This window comes from Salmo salar, chromosome 14 (genome assembly GCF_965601325.2).
Source record: "Salmo salar chromosome 14, fSalSal1, whole genome shotgun sequence".
NCBI classification, from domain to species: Eukaryota; Metazoa; Chordata; class Actinopteri; order Salmoniformes; family Salmonidae; genus Salmo; species Salmo salar.
In genome coordinates, this window is record NC_138304.1 from 25,845,228 (window position 1) to 25,872,261 (window position 27,034).

Here is a 27,034-nt window from a genome sequence, read left to right on the forward strand (position 1 = left end):
TGTGGTAGGCAGCACTCCCTTTGGTGGCCAGAGACAAAGGAATGGTTTGTTGTAGAGTAGACTGATCATTAGAATGCTAAGACTAGAGTTTAGTGTTTGTTGTTGTGGCTCTAGATGGGCATTGCAGCTCCGTAATTGCTTTCCATGTATTTTCATCTCCAGTGAGAGAATACTTGAAGGTTAAGTCTTAGGTGTTTTTATTTCAAAGCTATTGGTACTACTGCTTTTCAGAAGCAACCTTCTCATGAATTCTGTAAACATTGCGTTCCCACAGGCATTTACCTGTATTTGCACATTCCAGTTGACTTTGATGTCGACAATGCATCCCCTCTTTCTTTCTCCAGTGGGCCGCCTCCTCATCGAGTTTGCCTCCCAGATGACGATGGAACGGGTGCAGAAGGAGAACCCCAACGTGACGGAGGGGGGCAAGTACACCCCACCGGACTGCCGCGCCAAACAGAAGGTGGCTATCATTATCCCGTTCAGACACAGAGACAACCACCTCAAGTACTGGCTGCACTACCTACATCCCATCCTACGACGGCAGAAGATCGACTACGGCATCTATATCATAACCCAGGTCAGTGTTTAGGATCAACTGATTTAGGATCCGCTTCTTCTACCCTGGACCTACTGTAACTTTAACTATCAATAGATATTAGCCACACAACAAAGTGGGCCATTGAACCATAGATATTATGGAATTATAATGCTGTGCCTCACTACCTTTTCCAGTACGAGATGAATAATCCAATGCACGCTGCTGTTTCATCCTTGTCCGTCCACTGAGTGACACATTCCATTCCCAAAACACTTCAAGAAAGGTCAAAGGAGCTTCTTATTCATGTAGGGGCAGGATCGTTCAACTTCAAGTGCCCCAGCCCCTCCATGTCCACCCCTGTTCACCATGAGACAATAGAAGTTTCGTACAATTCCACCATTCAGGGGAGGATGCTGGGTAATGTGCTCTGATGTCCTCCGTCAATCCTTCCAGTGGGTGCAGCACCCTAGTCACTCCCTCTGTGGAACAGGCGTTTTGGTTCCACCTGCTCAGTTCAGCCCAACGTGTCTCTTGATTTATGTCCCAGGCTCTCATATCTCCGTTATTATCCATGTCAGAGGCCTCATCTTCTCTATCATTAATGCTGCGCTGGTTCTTCTTCTGCACTGGGAACAGAGAAGCAGAAAAGAAGAGTATGTGCGTGCGTGCATGCAATCCCCTTTCATTTCCATCCGGTCTATTCTCCCTGAACAGCTACTGTAGCTGTAGCTGTAGCTATTGTACTGTGAAAAGCAAGGCTATTATTTAGGCTATGCAAATGTTTGGATGATGAGCAGAACAGAGTTCTTTTCACAGTCTTTTGTTTGTTGACCCATAATTAAGGGTGACCTGCCTGTTTGGTTTTGGACTAGTTTTAGGCATTGTGGGAATTCTTATCTAGCCTAATAAGTGGAATTTGCAGATCACCATTTGAGCTGTCAGATGCTGGAAGCACATAACATTATCCAAGCAGCATATGTATATTAAATATAATGTAATCCGTTTCATATAGAGTTAATTTCCATTAGCAACAGTGACAAAGTAAAGTCCCTCACTCCCAGAGGATTGACACACCAAGACACCAACCACCAGCTGCAGGGAAAAGCTTTGATTCTTTTTTTATTTTCTGTTGATTACATTTTTGTAGACTCATTTATTGGTACACTCTTAAATAAAACGTGCTACCTAGAAGGTTCTTCGGCTGTCCCCATAGGAGAACCATTTGAAGAACCATTTTTGGTTGCAGGTAAAACACTTTTGGGTTCCATGTAGAACCCTTTCTACAGAGGTTTCTACATGGAACCAAAAAGGGTTCTACCTGCAACCAAAAAGGGTTCTACTATGGGGACAGCCGAAGAACCCTTCTGGAACTCTTTTTTCTAAGAGTGTAGTTGCGTCTCTGGTTTGTGACTTGATGTGTTTTTGAAATAAAGCCTAAAACGACCTGTCCCTCCAAATTAGTGTTTTGTGATATATCTGACTTTGTTTTTGTGCAACATAATTACCATTGTGACTAAGCTCAGTATTGAGCCTGAGAGAGCTATGAAATACTGTCTGTGTACCATGTACTACAATACTTATAACCACTATGCTAAGAAGTAATAAAAAAATGTCTTTTGATTATTTCATTAACCTATATCATGTTATTTCAAGTTATTCCTTTGGAGCGCATGCGAAAGTGATTTTGAATGGGAGTAACGAGTGTGTTGATATAACGGTAGTATTATCAAAATTCTGCTTTCAATCGGCATAGTACTGTATGATTCAGTGCAATACCTATCACAACATTCAAAATATCAGAATTGGTTAAATAACGTTATGCATGCCAACATATAAGGCAAGAATTAAGAGTAGGTAAAGTTATGGTGGCAGGTGAAATAATAGTTCTCCAATGTTTTACCATTGGAACATTTGATGTACAGTCACATTCACCTTGGTTGTCTGAATCATGCTGTAGAGTTCACAGCTGGCGATGTCTCGTCGTGATTGGTTATTATGTTGGTTACAACTCAAATCTCTTTAAAAGAGTCTTCTATAATAACCCAATGAAAGCCTATAGCCGACATAACAAAACAAGATGTTTACAATCAGTATTGTTTTGATAATACAATTGTTTAATTGAAACTTAAATAAACAATCCCCAGAATCATATATAGGCTGCAAAAATCCTACATTTTATTTAATTTGCAAAAATATTCCATTCACCACTTGAATGAAAGCCTCAATTAGCCAACAAATACAGCTAAAACAATGTAGGGCTGTAAAGGAAGAAGTGTCTTGTTTTTCGAAAATCAAGTGTAATTGCGCCATTGTATTTACCCATGTTCTCTCTCAACTCTGGCACCACCCGCCAGCTGATTTTCTTGCCCGATGCAGGACTCTATAGTGCAAGAGGAGAGAGACTCGGACAGAAACATTCACCACTCCATTCATTTACAAAAGGATAGTCTAATAGCGGTTCACAATGCACTAGCAAGGTGCGAGAATACTGTAAATACTGATGGCCTATAATAATTGGTACACTATAGTACGTTCACCTGACACAATACTAAAATTTTAAATATCTAACTGAATATCACAGACCTGATTTGCCCTAAATAAAATGCATCAACCCCCTAGAAATATGTCAAGTTATTATACTCCACATAATAATCAAAACAACCTTACGATAAGTCATGATTTATTAACTGTATAGCCAATAGAAAGAAGCATATACAGTATTTTTTCATCAACATCTTTGTGTTTTTGTTAATAAAATAATGACGAAAAATCTAGATGAAGTAGATGTGCTCAAAAATGCCTCTAGTGCTTCAAATGAGCATTAACGGCAAGCACCGCAACTCGCCGACGCGTACCAAACAGCATACCGCACACTATATGTAGTATGGCGCAACTTTTAAACGAGGAACCACTGTACACATCATGGCAGTTTTATTTCCTAGGTTAACTCTCTACGTATGGCTCAGTCAGATAGTGAGTGCTGCTCTATAATTGTTACTATAATAGGGGCTTCACACCATGGCTGCACTGGGATCTACTCCCTCCCACAACAACGCAACCAGAGGAGGGAGAGAAGCCTTGACAATCATAAGGCAACCAGAGACCAAGGATACAAGGGATTTTGACTCACTAATCGCATCCACACCGTTCTGCTGCTGCCATTTCAACTATCTTATCCTCCTCTCTCGTAGGAGGACACTTTATCCATCACGCGCACCAGAGTGTTAAATGATTGTAAGTCGGAGCCTTTTACTCAGAGCGGTGGGGAGAAAGCAGAGCAGTTGGGAGGAAAACAGGATAATTTCCCAGTTTATCATGCTTGCAGATCATTTCTGCCATGTCCTATGAGTCAAAACAGTTGTTTGAGGGAAATTCACCAGAGACAGACAGATATCTTCTCCAGCTGCCACACCCCGGGCCAGCAGCCTTAGTGCTTATTCAATACCAGCTCTGTCACTCAGTAGAAGAGAGGGTCTACTCTCCTCTGCTCCTAATCTGATTCTGAACATGTGAACTCTTCCAGGAGATGCACAGACACAGGTGGTGCAGCAAAGAGCTTCAACCCCATTACTGTGCAATGAGCTTAGGCATCACATCATGGCATCATGGCGTCACATGACATGGCATCACATATCACATGTAGCCTAAAATGACCAGTGGGAAAACAAATGGGGGAAAGCCTGGCAGACAGATACATAACCCTCCCTGTTCACCCAGTGGACTCCTATCTGATCTCAGATAGAGACTCAGCAGTTTATTCATAACTTACCAAGGACACTAAGGACAGCCAGCCATTGGACAGCCATAGCTACTGTTATAACAGTATGTTCTGCGTGGGCGGCTGGACGTGGTGTCCGTGGTTCTGGTGGGGTCTGAGTCTAGCTGCTGCAGAGCTGTAACACCTGCCAGGAACCAATGCCAACGTTTGCCTGTCGCCCCCATGATGCTCATCATGTTCACTGGAAGGAGGCCCAGATTGGGGGACTAAAAAAGGAACACTTAATATTGCTGGCGGTGCTGTTAACATGCTGTTGAAAAGAGGAAAGGAAGATGCTGTCCACTGGAGAATATATGTTAGGTTAGATTCCATTTTCAACTAGATGATTAGAAACAATACCATATGACGTAACATAATGATATCATCATTAGCGTTTCATCATAATCTTTAAGTATCACCGACATGCGTGACAGAACAGAGTGTGACAGCTGATCTACAAAGCAGCGGTGGAGTGATTGATTCTGTGCTGTCTCATCTGATGCTTCCGTGATCAGCACTAGCTGGCTGGCTGGGACATGCGTGTTAGAGAGGGGGTGTTGGTCACACAGACTAAAGCCTGCAGTCATAGAGGATGCTGCTTGTCCTAGTGGTGACATGGAGATTGCTTGGAGCCTTGGATAGAGATCGTATGAGATTCATTTCAATACTTGTATCAGAAGACATGCATAGCCACTTGAATGATATCATTTAAATCCCAGTTTCCACAAACACAGTATGGTGCCCATGCTAGAACAATCAAAGTATGCTTTAACTACCTGCATGATTTGCAAATTATTCATAGTCATTACAATTTACAAGTACTGGAATTTGCTGAGGGCTTTATGTATGCTGCCCTCTATGTTATCTAAACTGAAGCTATAGGCTGAACTCCTCGTGATTATCAACACAGGACATGGTTATCTCTCCCCCCTGAGATGGTGAGGTCATCAGAGGCAGACTACTTCATATCAGTATCATAATGGAATTGATCTTGACACTTTTAGCATTTCAAAAGAATGGAACCTTATAGACGGGTAGGTTATTTAGCAACAAAACCCATGTGCGCGCAACTATGTAGCAAAACAGACAGGTTTGGCTTAGTGTTGACAACATGTAAATTATATTTGGTCTCCAATGTTTATTGAAAACATAAATACATTTGCACAATGAGCAAATACATCATTACAGTTGTTGGTTAGATAGCTAGTGAATTTTTTGCCATATTAGCATAGACGTGGCATCAGTCAAAACATCTCTAAACAAGTCATGGTATCAAGAACAATATGAAACTAACTGAAACAAACCAACTACGTTTCCTCATATGGAAGCTTCTTGTCATTGTCGCTAGCTATCTGGCCACACAGAATCGCAACAACACATGGACTTCTGACCCATTGAAGCGTGCACATTGTTTTTGTGACGTTGTCAACTAACCCATCTATTGCAAAAAGTGTCAATTATTTTGTCTCTAGTCTCTATCCATTGTTCCTGTTCCCAAGAAAGCTAACTGAGCTAAACGACTATCACCACGTAGCACTCACTTCCATCATCATGAAGTGCTTTGAGAGACTATTCAAGGATCATATCACCTCCACTCTACCTGACACCCTAAACCCACTCCAATTTGCTTACCGCCCCAATAGGTCCACAGACGCAATCGCAATCGCACACTGCCCTAACCCATCTGGACAAGAGGAATACCTATGTAAGAATTCTGTTCATCAACTACAGCTCAGTATTTAACACCATAGTACCCTCCAAACTCGTCATTAAGCTCGAGACCCTGGGTCTCGTCCCTGCCCTGTGCAACTGGATCCTGGACTTCCTGACGGGCCGCCCCCAGGTGGTGAGGGTAGGAAACAACATCTCTACCCCGCTGATCCTCAACACTGGAGCCCCACAAGGGTGCGTTCTCAGCCCTCTCCTGTACTCCCTGTTCACCCATGACTGCGTGGCCATGCACGCCTCCAACTCATTCATCAAGTTTGCAGATGACACTACAGTGGTAGGCTTGATTACCAACAACGACAAGACGGCCTACAGGGAGGAGGTGAGGGCCCTCGGAGTGTGGTGTCAGGAAAATAACCTCACACTCAACGTCAACAAAGCAAAGGAGATGATCGTGGACTTCAGGAAACAACAGAGGGAGCACCCCCCTATCCATTGACAGGACAGTAGTGGAGAAGGTGGAAAGTTTTAAGTTCCTCGGCATACACATGACGGACAAACTGAAATGGTCCACCCACACAGACAGCGTGGTGAAGAAGGCGCAACAGCACCTCTTCAACCTCAGGAGGCTGAAGAAATTTGGCTTGTCACCAAAAACACTCACAAACTTTTACAGATGCACAATCGAGAGCATCCTGTCGGGCTGTATCACCGCCTGGTACGGCGACTGCTCCGCCCACAACCGTAAGGCTCTCCAGAGGGTAGTGAGGTCTGCACAATGCATCACCGGGGGCAAACTGCCTGCCCTCCAGGACACCTACACCACCCGATGTCACAGGAAGGCCAAAAAGATCATCAAGGACAACAACCACCCGAGCCACTGCCTGTTCACCCCACTATCATCCAGAAGGCGAGGTCAGTACAAGTGCATCAAAGCTGGGACCGAGAGACTGAAAAACAGCTTCTATCTCAAGGCCATCAAACAGCCATCACTAACATTGAGTGGCTGCTGCCAATATACTGACTTAAATCTCTAGCCACTTAATAATTAAAAATTTATTGTAATAAATGTATCACTAGTCACTTTAAACAATGCCACTTTATATAATGTTTACATACCCTACATTACTCATCTCATATGTATATCCTGTACTTTATAGCATCTACCGCATCTTGCCTATGCCGTTCGGCCAATCGCTCATCCATATATTTATATGTACATATTCTTATTCATTCCTTTACACTTGTGTGTATAAGGTAGTTGTTGTGAAATTGTTAGATTACTTGTTAGATATTACTGCATGGTCGGAACTAGAAGCACAAGCATTTCGCTACACTCGCATTAACATCTGCTAACCATGTGTATGTGACCAATAAAATTTGATTTGATTTTGATTTGATGAACCTTTAGGTATCTTTCCTTGACCCAAGTAGTACAGAAATTCAAGCCCCCCCCCCATAAGAGGTAATCATAATTTTCAGGCAGACTTAAGAAATCTCCTGATAAACTGCTCAGACTTAAGAAAGGCTTATCCCTCTCTTTATTGGTGTATTTTCCTCCTCAGGTCTAATAACCCAGTGTGGGATTGTGATACACTCTTCATCTGGCACACTTTTCTCTCTCCACTGGTATGAGTTGAAAAAGCAGAAAAGGAGGAGGTTTGTGCAGTTGACCAAGGAATAGGATATTGATCCTATGAGCAACTCTTTCGGCCCTCACTGTGTGTTCACTGTGTGTTCACTGTGTGTTCTAAAAACCACTCGTACTGTTTTGCAGAGCGGAGAGCAGACAGTGTAAAGTTACTTGCGTTACACTCTCCGACCAAGCGAAACAGGCAGCCAGTTTGGCTCTGAACTGGGCTGTTCATAACTGGAGTGCAGAGTATTACACAGAAGTCTCTGTTCAGAGTACAGAGGAAGGAGAGGGAAAGAGGTGAATCATTCTCAAAGATGACAGGGAACGAACATTTGGAATGATTGGTGGGCTTGGAGTAGGAGCAAGCACAATATTACTACACTGAAGACCGAGGATGTCTATCAGTCTTTTAATATAGAAGAAGAGAAAAGGCCAATGACTTGATGATGATGTACGTTGGTACCCATTTGCTTGGAAAAAGTCCCAAAGAGAGCTGATGTACACTATTGCCATATGCTGCATTAATAAAGAGGTAATTGAGGCTTTATTTTATTGGCTGAGTACTTAGGTCCCAACCTCTCTGATTCGGTGCGGTTGGGTTAAATGCAGAAGATACATTTCAGTTGTATTCATTCAGTTGTGCAACTGACTAGGTATCCCCCTTTCCTTTCCCTTTCTCTTCTGTTATTTACCACTTCTTCCCATTAAAAGCAGAACGCAGAGAGAAAGAAAAACTGTCTTCAAGGTTTAGTCGACAACCATAAAATAAATGGACTTACAGCTCAATGAACATGGTAGATGATCATAAAGTGGTAGTCTCAAGACAACACTTTTCTTGTGTAAACGGGAATCTTAAGGATGACTACATGTGGATACCATTAGATGTGGTAGTCAAGTGATGAATAAAGTAAAATATAAACTATGTTCAAGGGATCATGATTTCGCCTATAACACGACTCAGGATAAGACCCAGATGCAGACAGGAGGGATCATGATTTAGCCTATAACACGACTCAGGATAAGACCCAGATGCAGACAGGAGGGATCATGATTTAGCCTATAACACGACTCAGGATAAGACCCAGATGCAGACAGGAGGGATCATCATTTAGCATATAACACGACTCAGGATAAGACCCAGATGCAGACAGGAGGGATCATGATTTAGCCTATAACACGACTCAGGATAAGACCCAGATGCAGACAGGAGGGATCATGATTTAGCCTATAACACGACTCAGGATAAGACCCAGATGCAGACAGGAGGGATCATGATTTAGCCTATAACACGACTCAGGATAAGACCCAGATGCAGACAGGAGGGATCATGATTTAGCCTATAACACGACTCAGGATAAGACCCAGATGCTGACACAGGAGGGATCATGATTTAGCATATAACACGACTCAGGATAAGACCCAGATGCTGACACAGGAGGCAGACAGTTAGAATCTCAGATGTTTATTACAAAACAGGGGGCAGGAAAACGGCAGGTCCAGGACAGGCAGAGGTCGGTAATCCAAGACAGCGTCAACAAGTGACAGAACGGCAGGCAGGGTCAGGGCAGGCAGAGGTCAGAACCGGGAGGACTAGAAAACAGAAACTTGAAAAACTGGCAAACGGGAGAACACGCTGGTAAGACAAGACAAGACGAACTGGCAACAGACCAACAGAAAACGCAGGTATAAATACACAGGGGATAATGGGAGGAAATGTGAGACACCTGGTGGGGGGGGGGGGGTGGAGACAAGCACAAGACAGGTGAAACAGATCAGGGTGTGACAGCCTAAGTATTAGAGTTTTTCATTTAGCTAACTACAGAAATGACTTAAGGAATCCTGTCGCTTCGCACTATGAATTTCAGGTTCTCTCTTTCTCTCTTTCGGGTTGAAATGTCATGATATTTATACAGTGCCTCTTTTGTTATATACAATCTCGCCCTTCTCTCTGTGTCTGACAGCCTCGCTATTCATGAGACAAGGAAAATCCTGCCCAATTCCCATGACACTGACAAATCACCGTAAAAACCTGGTGAAAATGTCATTCATATTCCAAGGTGATTCATTCTTCCTGCCTCCAATTTCTAATATTAATATTATTTGGGTTGCCTGTTGTTCTCTGCCAAGCCAGCAATCCTTATCAGAGGCAGGATAGGAGCCACTCAGAGTGACAGCAAACCATAGCATGCTGATGGTGCTGGGGCTTTGTGTAAGCCGGGGGTAAACTTAATTGATTCTGTAATAAACCTTCCAACAATTCTCTCACTCTTTCAACGACGAGGCCTTGAATCAATCCCTCCTCAATTGTTAATCTATTAAGCCCGTCATAAATAAAACATAATGGAAGGAAACATATTATATTACGTCCCTGTAATGCCAATGGTTGTGGAGTGTAATTCCAAGGATAGGCAAGATTAAACATTGCATACTGACTGGTACTCCTGCTGTCTTTGTATTGTTGGAAGGGGACTCTTGTGCTCACTCTCTCTTTCTCTCTCTCTCTCTCTCTCTATTTCTCTCCCACCTCTATCTGAGAATGTCTAAAATAATCCTTAGCACAGCGTGCTTTGCTGGGAGGACGTCTCTCTCACTCTCTGGTGTGGTGCAGGATTGTATTTCTGCACCACTGCTAAAGCTTGAGGACTCTAGAATCGCAGAGACAGTGAGATAAAATAATGACCTTCCAACAGCAGAAAACCCATATAATATGTTAAACACTCCATGGAAGGAACTAGGCCAAATGTATTGTCAGAACTATGTCCAGTGCATTATCAGCACCCTCATATGTGTGATAACATCCAAACAAGCTCCATTCAAATAAACACCTATAGTGTTGAACAAACACTCCTCGTTATAATATACAGAATGTACAGTATAGCGGTGGAGTTAGACAATCAAATTCATGGTAGAGGTGGGAAAGAAAACTCCATATCTAATCTGTGAGAAAAAGCTCTCCTGTCAATAGAGCTTTTCAGTTCTCAGCTAAAATGATTCATATTATTGATTGGTGTAGTATCAGATATTGTTATTCTCAAGGACTCCCTAGCCTGACGTTTCTGTTTTCAGGGCTGAAGCTCTATGTGCCTCTCATGAAAAATTAAATAGACCACCGGGAAGTGCATCTTGTCAAGATGTTCGACACGTCCTTCAATCTCAATGCCTTTCAGCTTTCTTCCCTCACACCCCTGTGACCTCTCTGGTCGCTTAATACTAAATTACACAGTTTGTTCCTGGGCTATAAAATCTAAATCATTTCATCAAGAGACAGATACAGTAGAGAAACTAAATTTGTCTTCGACCACTTGTCACGACTTCCGCCGAAGTCGGTTCTTCTCCTTGTTCGGGCGGCGCTCGGCGGTCGACGTCACCGGTCTTCTAGCCATCGCCGCTCCACATTTCATTTTCCATTTATTTTGTCTGGTTTTCCCGCACACCTGGTTTACATTCCCTCATCATCTACGTGTATATTATCTTCTGTTCCCCCCATATCTGTGTGTGTAATTGTTCGTTACATTTATTGTGTGACACGTCAGGCTGGGTTTTTTCCGGGTATTGTTTCAACCCGTGGTATTGTATTGTTGTTCTTTATTGATTGTGACCAGTGCGCTATTTCACTTTTGCCTTTGGCTGGAGTGTTGTGACGCTGTTGCGTCCGACTTTTGCTTCCGCCAATTAAAGTGTGCCTGTTCACTCATCTCTGGTCTCCTGCACCTGACTCTAGTTGACCAGTTGCACGCACGTTCTGACACCACTACACCACATTGATTACATTTTAAAAACATAGCCTGCACAGACTTTGACAGACCTACCTGAACTTAGTAGAGCAGTAGTGTGTTAAAGTTTCGATCAAATATCCTCTTCCATGACATGTTCTTATTATTGAGGGAGTGTCAGGTCACAACCTATATACTGTACTTCCACGACAGTCTAGAGGCTTCACCACCGGGGTATAGAGAGCCTGCCTCCTGCAAACTCAATGAAACCTGACTGCAATTACAAGCCGCTGGAGTGGAACACGGCTAATCGTGAGTAACGGACGTCTGGCACCTTGACCCCCTGAAGCCAGTTCAATCAGCCGCTAGGTGCTAACGCTAGTCCACGCCATGCAGCCAAGGGGGGTGGGGGTGAGATGAGCTATGACCTGTGGGCGTCAGCACAATCACATCACTGTGTATGCAGGGCTTGTCCAGTCGGCAGCGCTCAACCCTGACCATGTAATGGGCTGTCCTTCAAAGAAGAAAGGTCCCGTGGGTGTGTTTCTCACCCTTTGTCCCCCTTTCTCTCCTCTCTCCTAATCTCCCTCTCCTCTCTCTTTCCCTCCTCTCCTCTCTCCCATCCTCTCCCTCTCCACCGCGCCAGCCTCCGAGCTTATCGGAGTGCCAGTCAGGGACGGACAAGGCTACTCGCCCCCTGGATCCAACACAGCCTTCCTAATCCATCATGCACCAGCAGAGGTGAAAGGGAGAGGAGAGCAGAAGAGAGGAGGAGAGCCCTTTACTCTGTTCACTCATCACGCTCTCAGGGTCTCGGGGACTATGTCCCCAAATGACACCCTATTTCCTTTTATAGTGCACTACTTTTGACCAGAACCCATAGGATCTGGTCAAAAGTAGTGCACTATATATGGAATAGGGTGCTATTTGGGACACAAGCAGGATCTGGCCTGCTATACCACAGCTGTTGTCTTGATGGTCGGTCGTCCTGAAATGAGAACATGAGTCACAAATATCAAGCAGTAATGGAAACTGACTGTCAGGAATAACCAGTGACGGACTGTGATTGTAGGGTGTCTGTTGGACTTTGTGGATATTGAGGATGAGGATGATGATACGGTTGGAACTCAGATATGATCTCAGAATTGGCTGCATTTGCTCTTGACTGTTTGGTAGATCAGTTCAATAGCTTGTTTGGTTTACTGCAGAATAAAATAGCATCTCTTTTTCAAATGCCGTCTTTAACCTCAATGGAACCATTACATACAGTGCATTGCATTTTTCCTTGTTGCATTACAACCTGTAATTTAAATGGATTTTTATTTTTATTTCATGTAATGTACATACACAAAATAGGCCAAATTGGTGAAGTGAAATGAAACAAATTACTTGTTTACATTTTTTACAGAAAAGTGGTGCGTGTATATTTTTTCACCCCCTTTGCTATGAAGCCCCTAAATAAGATATGGTGCAAACAATTACCTTCAGAAGTCACATAATTAATTAAATAAAGTCCACCTGTGTGCAATCTAAGTGTCACATGATCTGTCACATGATCTCAGTATATATACACCTGTTCTGAAAGAACCCAGAGTCTGCAACACCACTAAGCAAGAGGCACCACCAAGCAAGCGGCACCATGAAGACCAAGGAGCTCTCCAAACAGGTCAGGGACGAAGTTGTGGAGAAGTACAGCTCAGGGTTGAGTTATAGAAAAATATCAGAAACTTTGAACATCCCACGGAGCACCATTAAATCCATTATTAAAAAATGGAAAGAATATGGCACCACAACAAAACTGCCAAGAGAGCCCCGCCCACCAAAACCCACGGACCAGGCAAGGAGGGCATTAATCAGAGAGGCAACAAAAAGACCAAAGATAACCCTGAAGGAGCTGCAAAGCTCCACAGCGGAGATTGGCGTATCTGGACATTGAACCACTTTAAGCCGTACACTCCACAGAGCTGTGCTTTACGGAAGAGTGGCCAGAAAAAAGCTATTGCTTATAGAAAAAAATGAAAGGCATGTGAGAGACTCCCCAAACATATGGAAGAAGGTACTCTGGTCAGATGAGACTAAAATTGAGCTTTTTAGCCATCAAGGAAAACACTATGTCTGGCACAAACCCAACACCTCTCATCCCCCCGAGAATACCATCCTCCCAGTGAAACATGGTGGTGGCAGCATCATGCTGTGGGGATGTTTTTCATCGGCAGGGACTGGGAAACTGGTCAGAATTTAAGAAATGATGGATGGCGCTAAATACAGGGAAATTCTTGAGGGAAACCTGTTTCAGTCTTCCAGAGATTTGAGACTGGGACGGAGGTTCACCTTCCAGCAGGACAATGATCCTAAGCATACTGCTAAAGCAACACTCAAGTGGTTTAAGGGGAAACATTTAAATGTCTTGGAATGGCCTAGTCAAAGCCCAGACCTCAATCCAATTGAGAATGTGGTATGACTTAAAGATTGCTGTACACCAGCAGGAACCCATCCAACTTGAAGGTGCTGGAGCAGTTTTGCCTTGAAGAATGGGCAAAAATCCAAGTGGTTAGATGTGCCAAGCTTATAGAGACATATCCCAAGAGACTTGCAGCTGTAATTGCTGCAAAAGGTGGCTCTACAAAGTATTGACTTTGTGGGGGTAAATAGTTACGCACTCTCAAGTTTTCAATTTTTTTTGTAATATTTCTTGTTTGTTTCCCAATAAAAAATATTTTGCATCTTCAAAGTGGTAGGCATGTTGTGTAAATCAAATGATACAAACCCCCCAAAAAATCTATTTTAATTCCAGGTTATAAGGCAACAAAATGCCAAGGGGGTGAATACTTTCGCAAGGCACTGTATCCGCATGTAGTATTGGCTACTTGGGTCTACTCATACCTGCTTGTATTTACATCACACATTCACTCTCTATATCAAGGACAGTTGTCTGCACACTCAATGAGCTACAAATAATGACTGTATTTCCAATACAGCTCACCAGATACTTATTTTAAAGGCAGAGATGAATACAAAACAACCCCAAACAACCTAGACCATGAATTTGTTTTCAATTGTCTGTCTAGACAGATGCATTAATGATTCAAGTTTTTAGAGGTATTTTATGATATACCTTACCTGCGCTGTTGTTTGATGTTAGATTTGAAATAGCAATTTGATCTGGAGCTCCAGTACTCTCTAAGGGGAGCCATGTTAAGCAATGAATTCATCAGGATCTGTATCTATTCCACAACAAAGGACAAATCTAACAAGCTCAAACCTACAATGGTCTCGTTCTGTCATATTCATGTAATCAATGAAATCCTAGTGTCACTGTAACGGATGGATCTTCTATCCTTCTATCTCCTAAGTACTACTCTGGGTCTTAGTTGTTAGATTTTTCTAATGGCATTTGCCATACTTGAATCCATGTCATTTATGGATAGAAGTGGAGTCATGCCATCCATTTATTAAATTGTATGTGTGCACTTCCCTGTTTTATTCAGTGTAATTGGATGGGTAATTAAAGTGTAAAAGCAGTGTCATCTAACTGTAAATCCTGCTATTCACTCTCTCTCTCTCTCACACACACACACACACACACACACACATACACACACACACACACACACACACACACACACACACACACACACACACACACACACACACACACACACACACACACACACACACACACACACACACACACACACACACACACACACCAGGGTTTAAATACACAATCCTATTACTGGTTCTCTGGAGCAGAATGAGGTCCATTTAGGAAATTAAAGACTAATTATTTAATTGCCTAATGTCCTCTCTCTTTATACACTGAGTATACAAAACATTAAGAACACCATGACATAGACTGACCAGGTGAATCCAGGTGGAAGCTATGATCCCTTATTGATGTCACTTGTTAAATCCACTTCAATCAGTGTAGATGAAGGGGAGGAGACAGGTTAAAGAAGGATTTTTAAGCCTTGAGACAATTGAGACATGGATTGTATAAATATTGAAGTGCCTTTGAATGGGGTATGGTAGTAGATGCCAGGCGCACCGGTTTGTGTCAAGAACTGTCACGCTGCAGTTTTTTTTTGCCTCAACATTTTCCTGTGTGTATCAAGAATGGTCCACCACCCAAAGGACATCCAGCCAACTTGACAAAACTGTGGAAAGCATTGGAGTCAACAGCGGCCAGCATCACTTTTCGAAGGCTTTCGACACCTTGTAGAGTCCATGCTCTTGAATTGAGGCTGTTCTGAAGGTGAAGGGGGGGTGTTCTTAATGTTTTGTACACTCAGTGTATGTGCCCCCTTTATTGTGATTGTTTGACAGCAATAATGTAGGAATGATCAAGTTGCTTCTTTTGACATTTACAAAATTACATTTTAGATTGTCAGACAGCTTTATTCACTCATGTTTATTGGAACATTTATTGATGTTGTTAATAATGTCTAATGCACATGTTGGATGCAGTTTATTCATCTTTTTCATGGTCAAGATATTAATAATGAACCATCTAAAAATGTCTGGGGTCTGCTAAACTGAAGAGAGTGGATTTAGTATTTAAATATTTGATTGGTCAAACACAAATCAGTAGGAAAATCCTGCAAACGCAGCATACATGATGATGCCAACAAAGTGATAACAACAGTAATATGACAAGGGTTAACATCAACCATGGATGGCATCTCCTTCCATTGCTTGTAGTAAAGTGTCCATACTGCAGTATGTTTTGCTGCAGGGCCGTTGCCTCTCTATTCTGACGGTGAGTTTGTCTACTGTAGGTGGACAGAATGCGTTGCGTTTTTACCATTCTGACACTGAGGTTGTCGAGGTGGACACACAGGCAGCAGACTGCTCTGGGCTCCTGAGGCTATGGAACTGGGGGTTCACCTATCTAAACTGTCCATACTGAAAGTTGCTATAGACAGCAGGGGCCACAGCAGGAGATCTGTGTCCCAAATGGCATCCTATTCCTTTTATAGTGCACTACAATGTTGACGTAGACAAGAAGCTTTAAGTGCACTTTCGCATTCGATTCGTCAAACGTAGTGCACTTTAAAGGCACTAGGATGCCATGTGGGACGTAGCCATTGTTTGTTCTCCATATTGCTGACCTTTAAAGCAGTGGTAAATTGGTCAGCTTCTGTCATGCTTTAATTATTGACTGACCTGAGATAAATATATAGAAGGATTTAGGCTACCCCCATCAAATCACATTGTTGTACAGGGCACTGAGAATTGACACAGTTCAGGTGGAATCAATTTACAAAGAAATGAAATGGAATCAAATCCTGCCATGCAAGGATCCCCCTTCAACCACCCAGCAAATGCATCAATAGCTTCATGTTCACATGTTCAATATTTTATGACGGGTGCGGTATGAAGCCAGAATGCTCAGTACAGAATGTTTCTGTTTTATATACACCCCGCTGTACCCTTACCAAAACAAATTTTGCCGGTCTGAGTAAATCCATAAAAAAAAATAAAAAAATTCCCAGGCTCAAACATTCAATAAACAGTACGATATTGGATTTACAGTAATAACATACCGCAATTATGATATAGTTAACAGAACGTGTTTCGATTTTTCCAGGTAGGATATATTTACCAGCGCACCATTTGACTGCATTGAGATGATTTGTGCTTGGAACACATCATGAGGAACATGATTTCATACAATGTTTTCTCTAGTCGTTAATAGGATGATGATTCTCTATTTCAATGATTCTCAACACATGGTGTAAAGCAACACGAGACATGATGAGACAGATGCTCTTGGAATAATGAAAGAGAGCATTCTGAAGGCTCTTGATCATGTTCCAATTCTCACCACCGGGACCAAGTACAGTACTCATTAACATTCGTATCATTCTGATAGTACTACTACATGTGGTCCCGCAAAGACTGCTGCTCGCCAGGTGTAGACGCTCTCATCTTGACTGAAGTAAGGATTTTCACAGACACGTAGCTGCATTTCTAATTATGTATCTGTGCATAGGCCTGAAGGTACTAGTAGGGTTGCACATTTTGGGGAATATTCAGAGGTGGAAACTTTCCGTGGGAATTAATGGGAATATATGGAATTAACGGAAATATAGGCAAATTAATAATAATACTGTTAAGGGTGTGTACTGGAGGCGAAGTCAGGTGCAGGAGAGCAGAGTGTAGTTAACAGGCGCACTTTTTATTACGATCCAAACGAAAGCACATAACTACATATAACGTGCCCAAAACACGGAACATAAACAAAAGTCTGGCGTGTAACAATACCCACTTAACATCAAAACAATTTCACACAAAGACATGGAGGGGAACAGAGGACTAAATACATTCAGTGTGATTAGGGAATGAAAACCAGGTGTCAATGGAACAAGACAAAACAAATGGGAATATGAAAAATGGAGCGCCGATGGCTAGAAAGCCGGTGACGTCGATCGCCGAACGCCGCCCGAACAAGGAGAGGAGCCGACTTCGGCGGAAGTCGTGACAGTACCCCCCCTTAACGCGCGGCTCCAGCGGCGACGGTGAAACTCCTGCAGCAGTTCAGGGTCCAAAACATCCGCAACCGGAACCCAGCACCTCTCCTCCGGGCCGTACCCCTCCCACTCTACAAGGTACTGAAGGCCCCCTGCCCGACGCCTCGAATCCAGGATGGAACGAACGGAGTACGCCGGGACCCCCTCGATGTCCAGAGGGGGCGGAGGAACCTCCCGCACCTCAGATTCCTGGAGTGGACCAGCCACCACTGGCCTGAGGAGAGACACATGGAACGAAGGGTTAATACGGTAATCAGAGGGAAGCTGTAACCTGTAACACACCTCGTTCACCCTCCTCAGGACTTTGAATGGCCCCACAAACCACGGACCCAGCTTCCGGCAGGGCAGGCGAAGGGGAAGGTTTCGGGTCGAGAGCCAGACCCGGTCCCCCGGTGCGAACACCGGGGCCTCACTGTGGTGACGGTGCGAGCTGGTCTTTTGGTGCAGCGCGGCTCGCTGGAGGTGAACATGGGCGGCCACCCATGTCTCCTCCTCGCGCCTGAACCAGTCGTCCACCACAGGAGTCTCGGTCTGACCCTGATGCCACGGCGCCAAAACCAGCTGGTACCCCAATAAGCACTGAAAGGGGGAGAGGTTAGTGGAGGAGGGACGAAGCGAGTTCTGCGCCATCTCGGCCCAGGGCACAAACGCCGCCCACTCCCCCGGCCGGTCCTGGCAATAGGACCGCAGAAACCTGCCCACATCCTGGTTGACTCTCTCTACCTGCCCGTTACTCTCGGGGTGAAAACCCGAGGTGAGGCTGATCGAGACCTCCAGACGTTCCATGAACGCCTTCCAAACTCTCGACGTGAACTGGGGACCCCGATCAGACACTATATCCTCAGGCACCCCGTAGTGACGGAAGACGTGAGTAAACAGGGATTCCGCAGTCTGTAGGGCCGTAGGAAGACCGGGCAGAGGGAGGAGACAACAGGACTTAGAGAAACGATCCACAACGACCAGGATCGTGGTGTTTCCCTGTGAGGGGGGGAGGTCAGTAAGAAAATCCACCGACAGGTGCGACCAAGGCCGCTGTGGAACGGGTTAGGGGTGTAGCTTCTCTCTGGGCATGTGCCTAGGAGCCTTACACTGGGCACACACCGAGCAGGAGGAAACATAAACCCTCACGTCCTTGGTCAAGGTAGGCCACCAGTACTTCCCAACCAAACAGTGCACCGTCCGACTGATCCCAGGATGACCAGAGGAGGGCCCGATAGATCAACCGGTCACGGACAGCAGACGGAACGGGACACTGGAGGCGAGCGGGCTCTGCACGTAACGCCTGCTCAATGTCCGCATCCAGCTCCCACACTACCGTCGCCACGAGGCAGGAGGCCGGGAGTATGGGAGTGGGATCCATGGGCCGCTCCTCTGTGTCATACAGTCGGGACAGTGCGTCTGCCTTCAAGTTTTGGGAACCTGGTCTGTAGGAAAGGAAAAAAAACAAAACGGGTGAAAAACATGGCCCACCTTGCCTGGCGAGGGTTCAGTCTCCTCGCTGCCCGGATGTACTCCAGATTGCAGTGGTCAGTCCAGATGAGAAAAGGGTATTTAGCCCCCTCAAGCCAATGTCTCCACGCTTTCAGAGCCTTGACGACAGCCAACAGCTCCCGGTCCCCTACGTCATAGTTTCGCTCCGCCGGGCTGAGATTCTTTGAGAAGAAGGCACAGGGGCGGAGCTTCGATGGCGTACCCGAGCGCGAGAGAGCACGGCTCCTGTCCCAGCCTCGGACGCGTCCACCTCCACTATGAACGCCAAAGAGGGATCCAGATGGGCCAGCACGGGAGCCGAGGTAAACAGAGCCCTCAGGTGACCAAAAGCCCTGTCTGCCTCAGCTGACCACTGCAGACGTACCGGGCCCCCCTTCAGCAGTGAGGTAATGGGAGCCGCTACCTGACCAAAATCCCAGATAAACCTCCGGTAGTAATTGGCAAACCCTAGGAACCGCTGCACTTCCTTTACCGTGGTGGGAGTCGGCCAATTACGCACGGCTGAAATGCGGTCACTCTCCATCTCCGAGGTGGAAATGCTGTACCCTAGGAAGGAGACGGACTACTGGAAGAACAGGCATTTCTCAGCCTTGACGTACAGGTCATGCTCCAACAGTCGACCAAGCACCCTGTGCACCAGGGACACATGCTCGGCGCGTGTAGCGGAGTTTATCAGAATGTCATCAATATACACCACTACACCATGCCCATGCAGGTCGAGGTACTCATAATGCCCTGAGGTCGTACTGAACGCCGTCTTCCACTCGTCTCCCTCCTGGATACGCACCAGGTTGTAAGCACTCCTGAGATCTCGTTTGGTGAAGAAGCGTGCCCCGTGCATTGACTCAATCGCCGTGGTGATAAGAGGTAGCGGGTAACTGTACCTCACCGTAATCTGATTTAGGCCTCGGTAGTCAATACACGGGCGCAGACCTCCCTACATCTTCTTCACAAAAAAGAAACTCGAGGAGGCGGGTGAAATGGAGGACCGAATGTACCCCTGACACAGGGATTCGGAGACATATATTTCCATAGCTGCCGTCTCCGCCTGTGAGAGGGGATACACGTGACTCTTGGGAAGTGCAGCGTCTACCAGGAGACTTATCGCACAATCGCCCCGTTGATGGGGTGATAATTGAGTCGCCTTCTTTTTGGAGAAGGCTAGAGCCAAATCAGCATATTCAGGGGGAATGCGCACGGTGGAGACCTGGTCTGGACTTTCCACCGTAGTAGCACCAACGGAAACCCCTACACACCTCCCCGAGCACTCTCGCGACCACCCCGTGAGAGCCCTCCATTGCCAAGAAACAGTGGGGTAATGACAAGCTAACTAGGGTAGGCCTTGCACCACGGGAAACGCAGGAGAGTCATTGAGGAAGAGACTGATTCTCTCCTTGTGACCCCCTGCGTCACCATACCCAGAGGAGCGGTGGCCTCCCTAATCAACCCTGACCCTAATGGTCGACTGTCTAAGGCGTGAACGGGGAAGGACACAGCCACGGGAACAATGGGGATCCCTAAACTAAGGGCAAACGATCTGTCTGTAAAATTCCCAGCCGCGCCTGAATTGACGAGCGCCTTATGCTGGGAATGCGGGGAAAACTCAGGAAAAGAAACATACAAAAACATGTGTGCAATAGAGGGCTCTGGGTGAGAAGGGTGCCGGCTCACCTTGGATGATGCCAGAGTGCCCTGCCTGCTGCCTCGATCCCCAGAGGAACCAACCCCGCACCGACCAGCAGTGTGACCTCTGCGGCCACAGATGGTGCACGAGCCGGAACCTCCTCCTGTCTCCCTAAGCACAGCACCTCCCAGCTCCATGGGCACCGGAGCGGCGGTGCTGGGGGATGGAACCGACAGAACCCGATCTGGACGTCCGCGAGTGGCCAGCAGGTCATCCAGCCGAATGGACAGGTCCACCAGCTGGTCGAAGGTGAGGGTGGTGTCCCTGCAGGCCAACTCCCAACGGACGTCTTCACGCAAACTGCAGCGATAGTGGTTGATCAGGGCCCTATCGTTCCATCCCGCGCCGGCGGCCAGGGTCCAATAATCCATGGCGAACTCCTGGGCGCTCCTTGTCCCCTGCCTCAGATGGAAGAGACGTTCACCCGCCGCTCTACCCTCGGGTGGATGGTCAAAGACTGCCCGGAAGCGGCGGGTGAAATCCTCGAAATGGTCCAGCGCCGCATCTCCTTCTCCCCACACGGCGTTGGCCCACTCCAAGGCTTTCCCAGAGAGGCACGAGACGAGGGTGGACACCTTCTCACGACCTGAAGGAGCCGGGTGGACGGTTGCCAGGTAGAGGTCGAGCTGCAACAGGAAACCCTGGCAGCGTGCAGCCGTCCCTTCATACTCCCGGGGAAGGGCAAGACGAATCCCACTGGGACCGGATGAAGGTGGCGCGAGTAGTGGAGACCCTGGTTGTGTTGGTGGAGGCGCTGGAGGAACTCCCTGTCTCCCCCAGCGGTCCATAGTTTGGAGATGGTGGAGCATCGCCGCATGCTCCCGGACGCGCTCCTCCACCCCTATTCCAGGGGCACCTGCTCCTGCTGACTCCATATGTTGGGTGTGGGATTTTGTAACGGGGTGCGTAATTGGCGGCAGAGAAGTCAGGCGCAGGAGAGCAGAACTGGGTAATAACCAGAGATTTATTAAGCAAAACCAACGGCATCCAGAACAACAAGATAAATGGGCACACAAATAACCCGTTGTGTGCTCACGGGGAACGTGCACAAGCACTACAATAAACAATCCCACACAAAGACATGGGGGGAACAGAGGGTTAAATACACAACAAGTAATTGAGGGAATTGAAACCAGGTGTGAGGAAAAACAAGACAAAACACATGGAAAATGAACGGCATCCAACGGCATCCAGAACAACAAGATAAATGGGCACACAAATAACCCGTTGTGCGCTCACGGGGAACGTGCACAAGCACTACAATAAACAATCCCACACAAAGACATGGGGGGGAACAGAGGGTTAAATACACAACAATTAATTGAGGGAATTGAAACCAGGTGTGAGGAAAAACAAGACAAAACACATGGAAAATGAAAAATGGATCGATGATAGCTAGAAGACCGGCAACGCCGACCGCCAAGCGCCGCCCGAACAAGGAGAGGACCCAACTTCGGCGGAAGTTGTGACAGAGAATTAGCTGCACATGTGATGGAATAATGCACTGTGCAAGCAGAGGGTTGCAATTCCATTGAATTGGGGATAGTTTAACCAAAATATGCCACAAGACACTAGAATTGCCTTATGTGTATCCCACAAAAAAGGTTGACTGTTGTAAGCTAACTTTGTTGATGAATTTAAGCAAAATTCACCAAATTCCAGGGTTTAACTTCCCATGAAAAATTTCGTAAATTTATCGTAAAGTTTCCGACCCTTTGCAACCCTAGGTACTAGGAGGATAGTTACAAATCTTCCAACCACGTTTTATTTGTAAGGTCAAGTTTACTGAAGTGAAAAGAGTGCTACAGTTATCTGTATTATTAGTGCTACAGTTCTTAAATCTGTTGATGTGCCCTTGAGCGAGGAGGCTGACCCTGTAAAACAACACATTTTACTCCACCTATGTGACGACAAAACATATATATTTGTATCTTTTTGGGGGGGAATGAATGTGGTCAATGTGGGGGATAACAACATCCTTTTTTTCCAGTTAACAGGTTAATTTAAGAGAGTGGCATTCCTATTCAATTTCTCCTATCTGTGTGAAGGGGAATGAATAGGCAGTTCTTATAGAAGCTCTTGTGGACAGCCTTTTAATTAACAAATGGAATAATACAGTACTAGCAGTAGGGCTGTGTCAGAAATTTCACCACATTCCCTACATAGTGCACTACCAAAGCCTGATCAAAAGTAGTGCACTATTTAGGGAATAGGGTGCCATTTGTGATACAGCATACAATTGAAAGTGCCAACAGTACTGTACTTGATCCAGAGATATGCAGGTATCATGAGGAGCTATGTTACAGTTAAAATATGCTCTAAAATGGAAATGGAAAAGATAGGAAGGAAATCCCTTTGCCGGCATCTTCGTCAAACAGAGACAGTAGAGAGACACTTGCATGTCATCAGATAGATAGATCAAGTCTACATGCTACAGTAAAACATAGTAGTTGTTTCCGGCTCAGGGGACATGGTTGAAAGTGAACCATCCAGTCGTTTAACAGCAAGCCATCCATCCACCACAGAGAAAGGAGTCCATCACCTCTCTCCACCTTCCATCCTGGAAGAGAAAAAAATCATGTGTGGTTTGCCTAGCATCCTGTTTGGTTGGCCTAGCATCCTGTTTGGTTGGCCTAGCTTCCTGTTTGGTTAGCCTAGCATCATGTTTGGTATACCTAGAATCCTGTTTGGTTGGTCTAGCATCCTGTGTGGTTGGCCTAGCATCCTGTTTGGTTGGCCTGGCATCCTGTTTGGTTAGCCTAGCATCATGTTTGGTGTACCTAGAATCCTGTTTGGTTGGTCTAGCATCCTAGGCATGTTAGTGCATTATATTGAGATGTGTGATTTACAACAGTCAGAATGACATCCTCATTAAAATGGCATTTGAACAGGTAAAGAGGTATGCTTTGATAACCTAGGCAGAAAAAAATACGTATATTTTTATATACAATTAGGTATTATGATTATGGCTCTAGATTGCAGGAAAAATCTGTTTCAGGTGTTTGAAAAATGCAGAATTCTCCAACCCCATCCATTTTCATGTACTTTGTGCCCCCTCTAAAATCCTGGGTGCATGACGCCCCTGCCGCTGTCTCAAAATGTATTGACCCTGTATGTATGGTCATGAATAAACAACAGCTTTAAAATTCCTAATACATCACACAGGCACTATCTCTTTATGTAACATCAACCACGTTTATTTAAAAATAGGTGATTTATGTTCCCTCGGCCCAGTAAAAGCCTTATCAGTATCTCACTGCACCAGTTAATAACCAAGGATGTGTCCCAAATGGCATCTTATTCCCTATATAGTGCACTACTTTTGACCAGATCCTTATAGGCCCTGGTCAAAAGTAGTGCACTTTGTAGGGAATAGGGTGCCATTTGGGAGACCGTCCAAGTGGAAGCCATGGTGTATTAATAACACTACAGCCGATGAGTTGGAGACTGCTCCATTTTGCTAATGTCTGTTACAATTTCAAACCAGGCCATGTATAACTAACAGGTTTAATTAGTTTGGATTGATATTCATATCACATGTCCAATGGAATAGACGCCTGACAACACTCACCTTGTGTACTTCTGAAGAGTATCTTGTCCTGTGTCGCTTTTCCCTGTTGGATCATTTTTTCCCCCAGTTTTTCTATGGGATACTTTATCCTATAATGGTGTCTGTTGATCAACGAGGCCATGCAAAACAGAATTGCCCAGAATCTCTCTCTCTCTCTCTCTCTCTCTCTCTCTCTCTCTCTCTCTCTCTCTCTCTCTCTCGGTCTCTCTCTCCTTCTCTCTCCGTCTGTCTGTCCGTCTCTCTCTCTCCTTCTCTCTCCGTCTGTCTGTCCGTCTCTCTCTCCCTCTCTCTCCATCTGTCTGTCCGTCTCTCTCTCCCTCTCTCTCCACCTGTCTGTCCGTCTCTCTCTCCCTCTCTCTCCGTCTGTCTGTCCGTCTCTCTCCCTCTCTCTCCGTCTGTCTGTCCGTCTCTCTCTCCCTCTCTCCGTCTGTCCGTCCGTCTCTCTCTCCCTCTCTCCATCTGTCCGTCCGTCTCTCTCTCCCTCTCTCCGTCCATCCGTCCATCTCTCTCTCCCTCTCTCCGTCCGTCCGTCTCTCTCTCCCTCTCTCCGTCCATCCGTCCGTCTCTCTCTCCCTCTCTCCGTCTGTCCGTCCGTCTCTCTCTCCCTCTCTCCATCCGTCCCTCCGTCCCTCCGTCTCTCTCTCTCTCTCTCTCTCTCTCTCTCTCTCTCTCTCTCTCTCTTCCCTAAGAGTAGAATATGCTCTTTCATAATACTTAGTGTATCATGTTGCAGTTGGTAATGGAAAGGGATATGCGATTACAGTTATGTTACATCTATTCTTTAATCAGCTATCAAAGAGATGTTAACTGGTTTCTCTGATTGGGGTGAAACCTTTTCATGTTCAGTTGACTATCCAAGGTTATTAAAGGCACTTTCACACAAACCTACAGTGAAACCAAGAAATTAATTATTTGCTGATGTGAACCAAATGTAGGCTAGTAGTTTGTTTCATTCACTATCTCTTGTATACCAATACTACAGCAGAAAGGTCCTTCTTTGTGGGATGTTGGTAATGATATTTCCAAATGTTTTGTGGCATGCTCGCCTGAGATCCAGTTAGTTGCATGTGGAGAATTGCCTTAAAAGTAAATGGCAGGATAAGCGGTCTTTTCATGCCATGCATGCTTGATGCATCCGGACAGATACGAGAACATCGCAATCAAATTAGCAGGGCTTGTCGTGCACGCTTACACAGCAGAAGCCCCAGACCTTTTTCTTCTCTTAGCAGCAATAACACCAACGAACGGGGGTATAACTCACAGTGACAGGGGGATTTGAGGAGCCTCCGTCAGTATTATTGCGAGGCAGCTTGTGCCCAATTGCTCCTAATACAAAGTGATTTGAAGCCATCAACACTATGCGTGACTCACCCACCCAGAGAGTCATCCACAGGCACCTGGCCCTGGCCCTGGCCCAGTTAACATGGAATGCAACAAGGTAGAATGTCTTGGCTCAGCTTGTGAAACTGTTGAGAGTGGTCCAGTAGATCCTCTCTTTCCACCTCCGTGATCATTTGGCACGTCTGACTCCTGTGACTCCTGCCTTCGTGACGCGGCAGTTACCACCTGCTCCCCATGGCCTGAGTGCTGCTTGTCTCAGTCTAATTCAGGGACATGTTGGCAGAAGCCATTTGAGAACAACACAGTGAGTGAAGGACAGTCCTGGTTGGCTGTCGCTGCCTGGATGACTGATGATGTGTGCTGATCTCCACTGAGTGACACATGCCATCAAACCTCCCATAAAGCTACTGTGACCTATGCTGTCATGTCACAACATTCCAAATGCTACAGTCTGCTTGTTTATCAGTGTACAGTCCTGCTGAACAGTACCTAGCCATAGTTTCTTTAATTCATGCGCTATGTTTTATGTTTTGTACCAAAAACTCTTTAATCCTCAAGGGAGGTTTGAATTACATTTTACATTTTAGTAATTTAGCAGATGCTCTTATCCAAAGCGACTTGCAGTTAATGCATTCATCTTAAGATAGATAGGCACAGTATGTCAAGCCATTTGATATTGACTTTCATGTTGGAATGGCCGTGCTACTTGCAATCTCTCTGCTTTATATTCGACCAGCTATGCAGCTTATGCAGCAGCACAGCATCAGAGTGCAGCATACTGTTGGATCGATGTGTGTACATGTACTGTATGCCTCAGTGGCTTCGTGAGATAATTGCGTGCTTGTCCATGTCTTATGTCTCGCACAGTATTTTATGGCCTGTTTTGTCATGTTCCTACAGTGTGACTTGCGATGTAAAGCTATTGATGAGACAAAGAGAACCTCCAATTGAATTCTCCGGAGTGCGTAGCCTTTATTATGACGGGAATCGTCTTTGCTTCAATAGCCCTGATTCATTACTGGAAATTAGTTAGCCTGGCCCTTCGCCAGCCAGCACCTCTCCCTTGTAAGAGCCTTTCATAAAGCCAATGCTATGGTGG

General features: G+C 45.4%; 1 protein-coding gene across 1 annotated transcript in view; it reads left to right on the top strand.

Annotated features, from left to right (window-relative positions):
• LOC106569086 (beta-1,4-galactosyltransferase 2) overlaps positions 1-27,034 on the top strand; it is a 140,952-nt gene that overhangs the window by 85,562 nt on the left and 28,356 nt on the right. Inside the window, exon 3 of the mRNA XM_014140075.3 lies at positions 345-580. Within this exon, the coding sequence (XP_013995550.3) occupies positions 345-580 (236 nt within the window). The remainder of the gene's footprint in view (positions 1-344; positions 581-27,034) is intronic.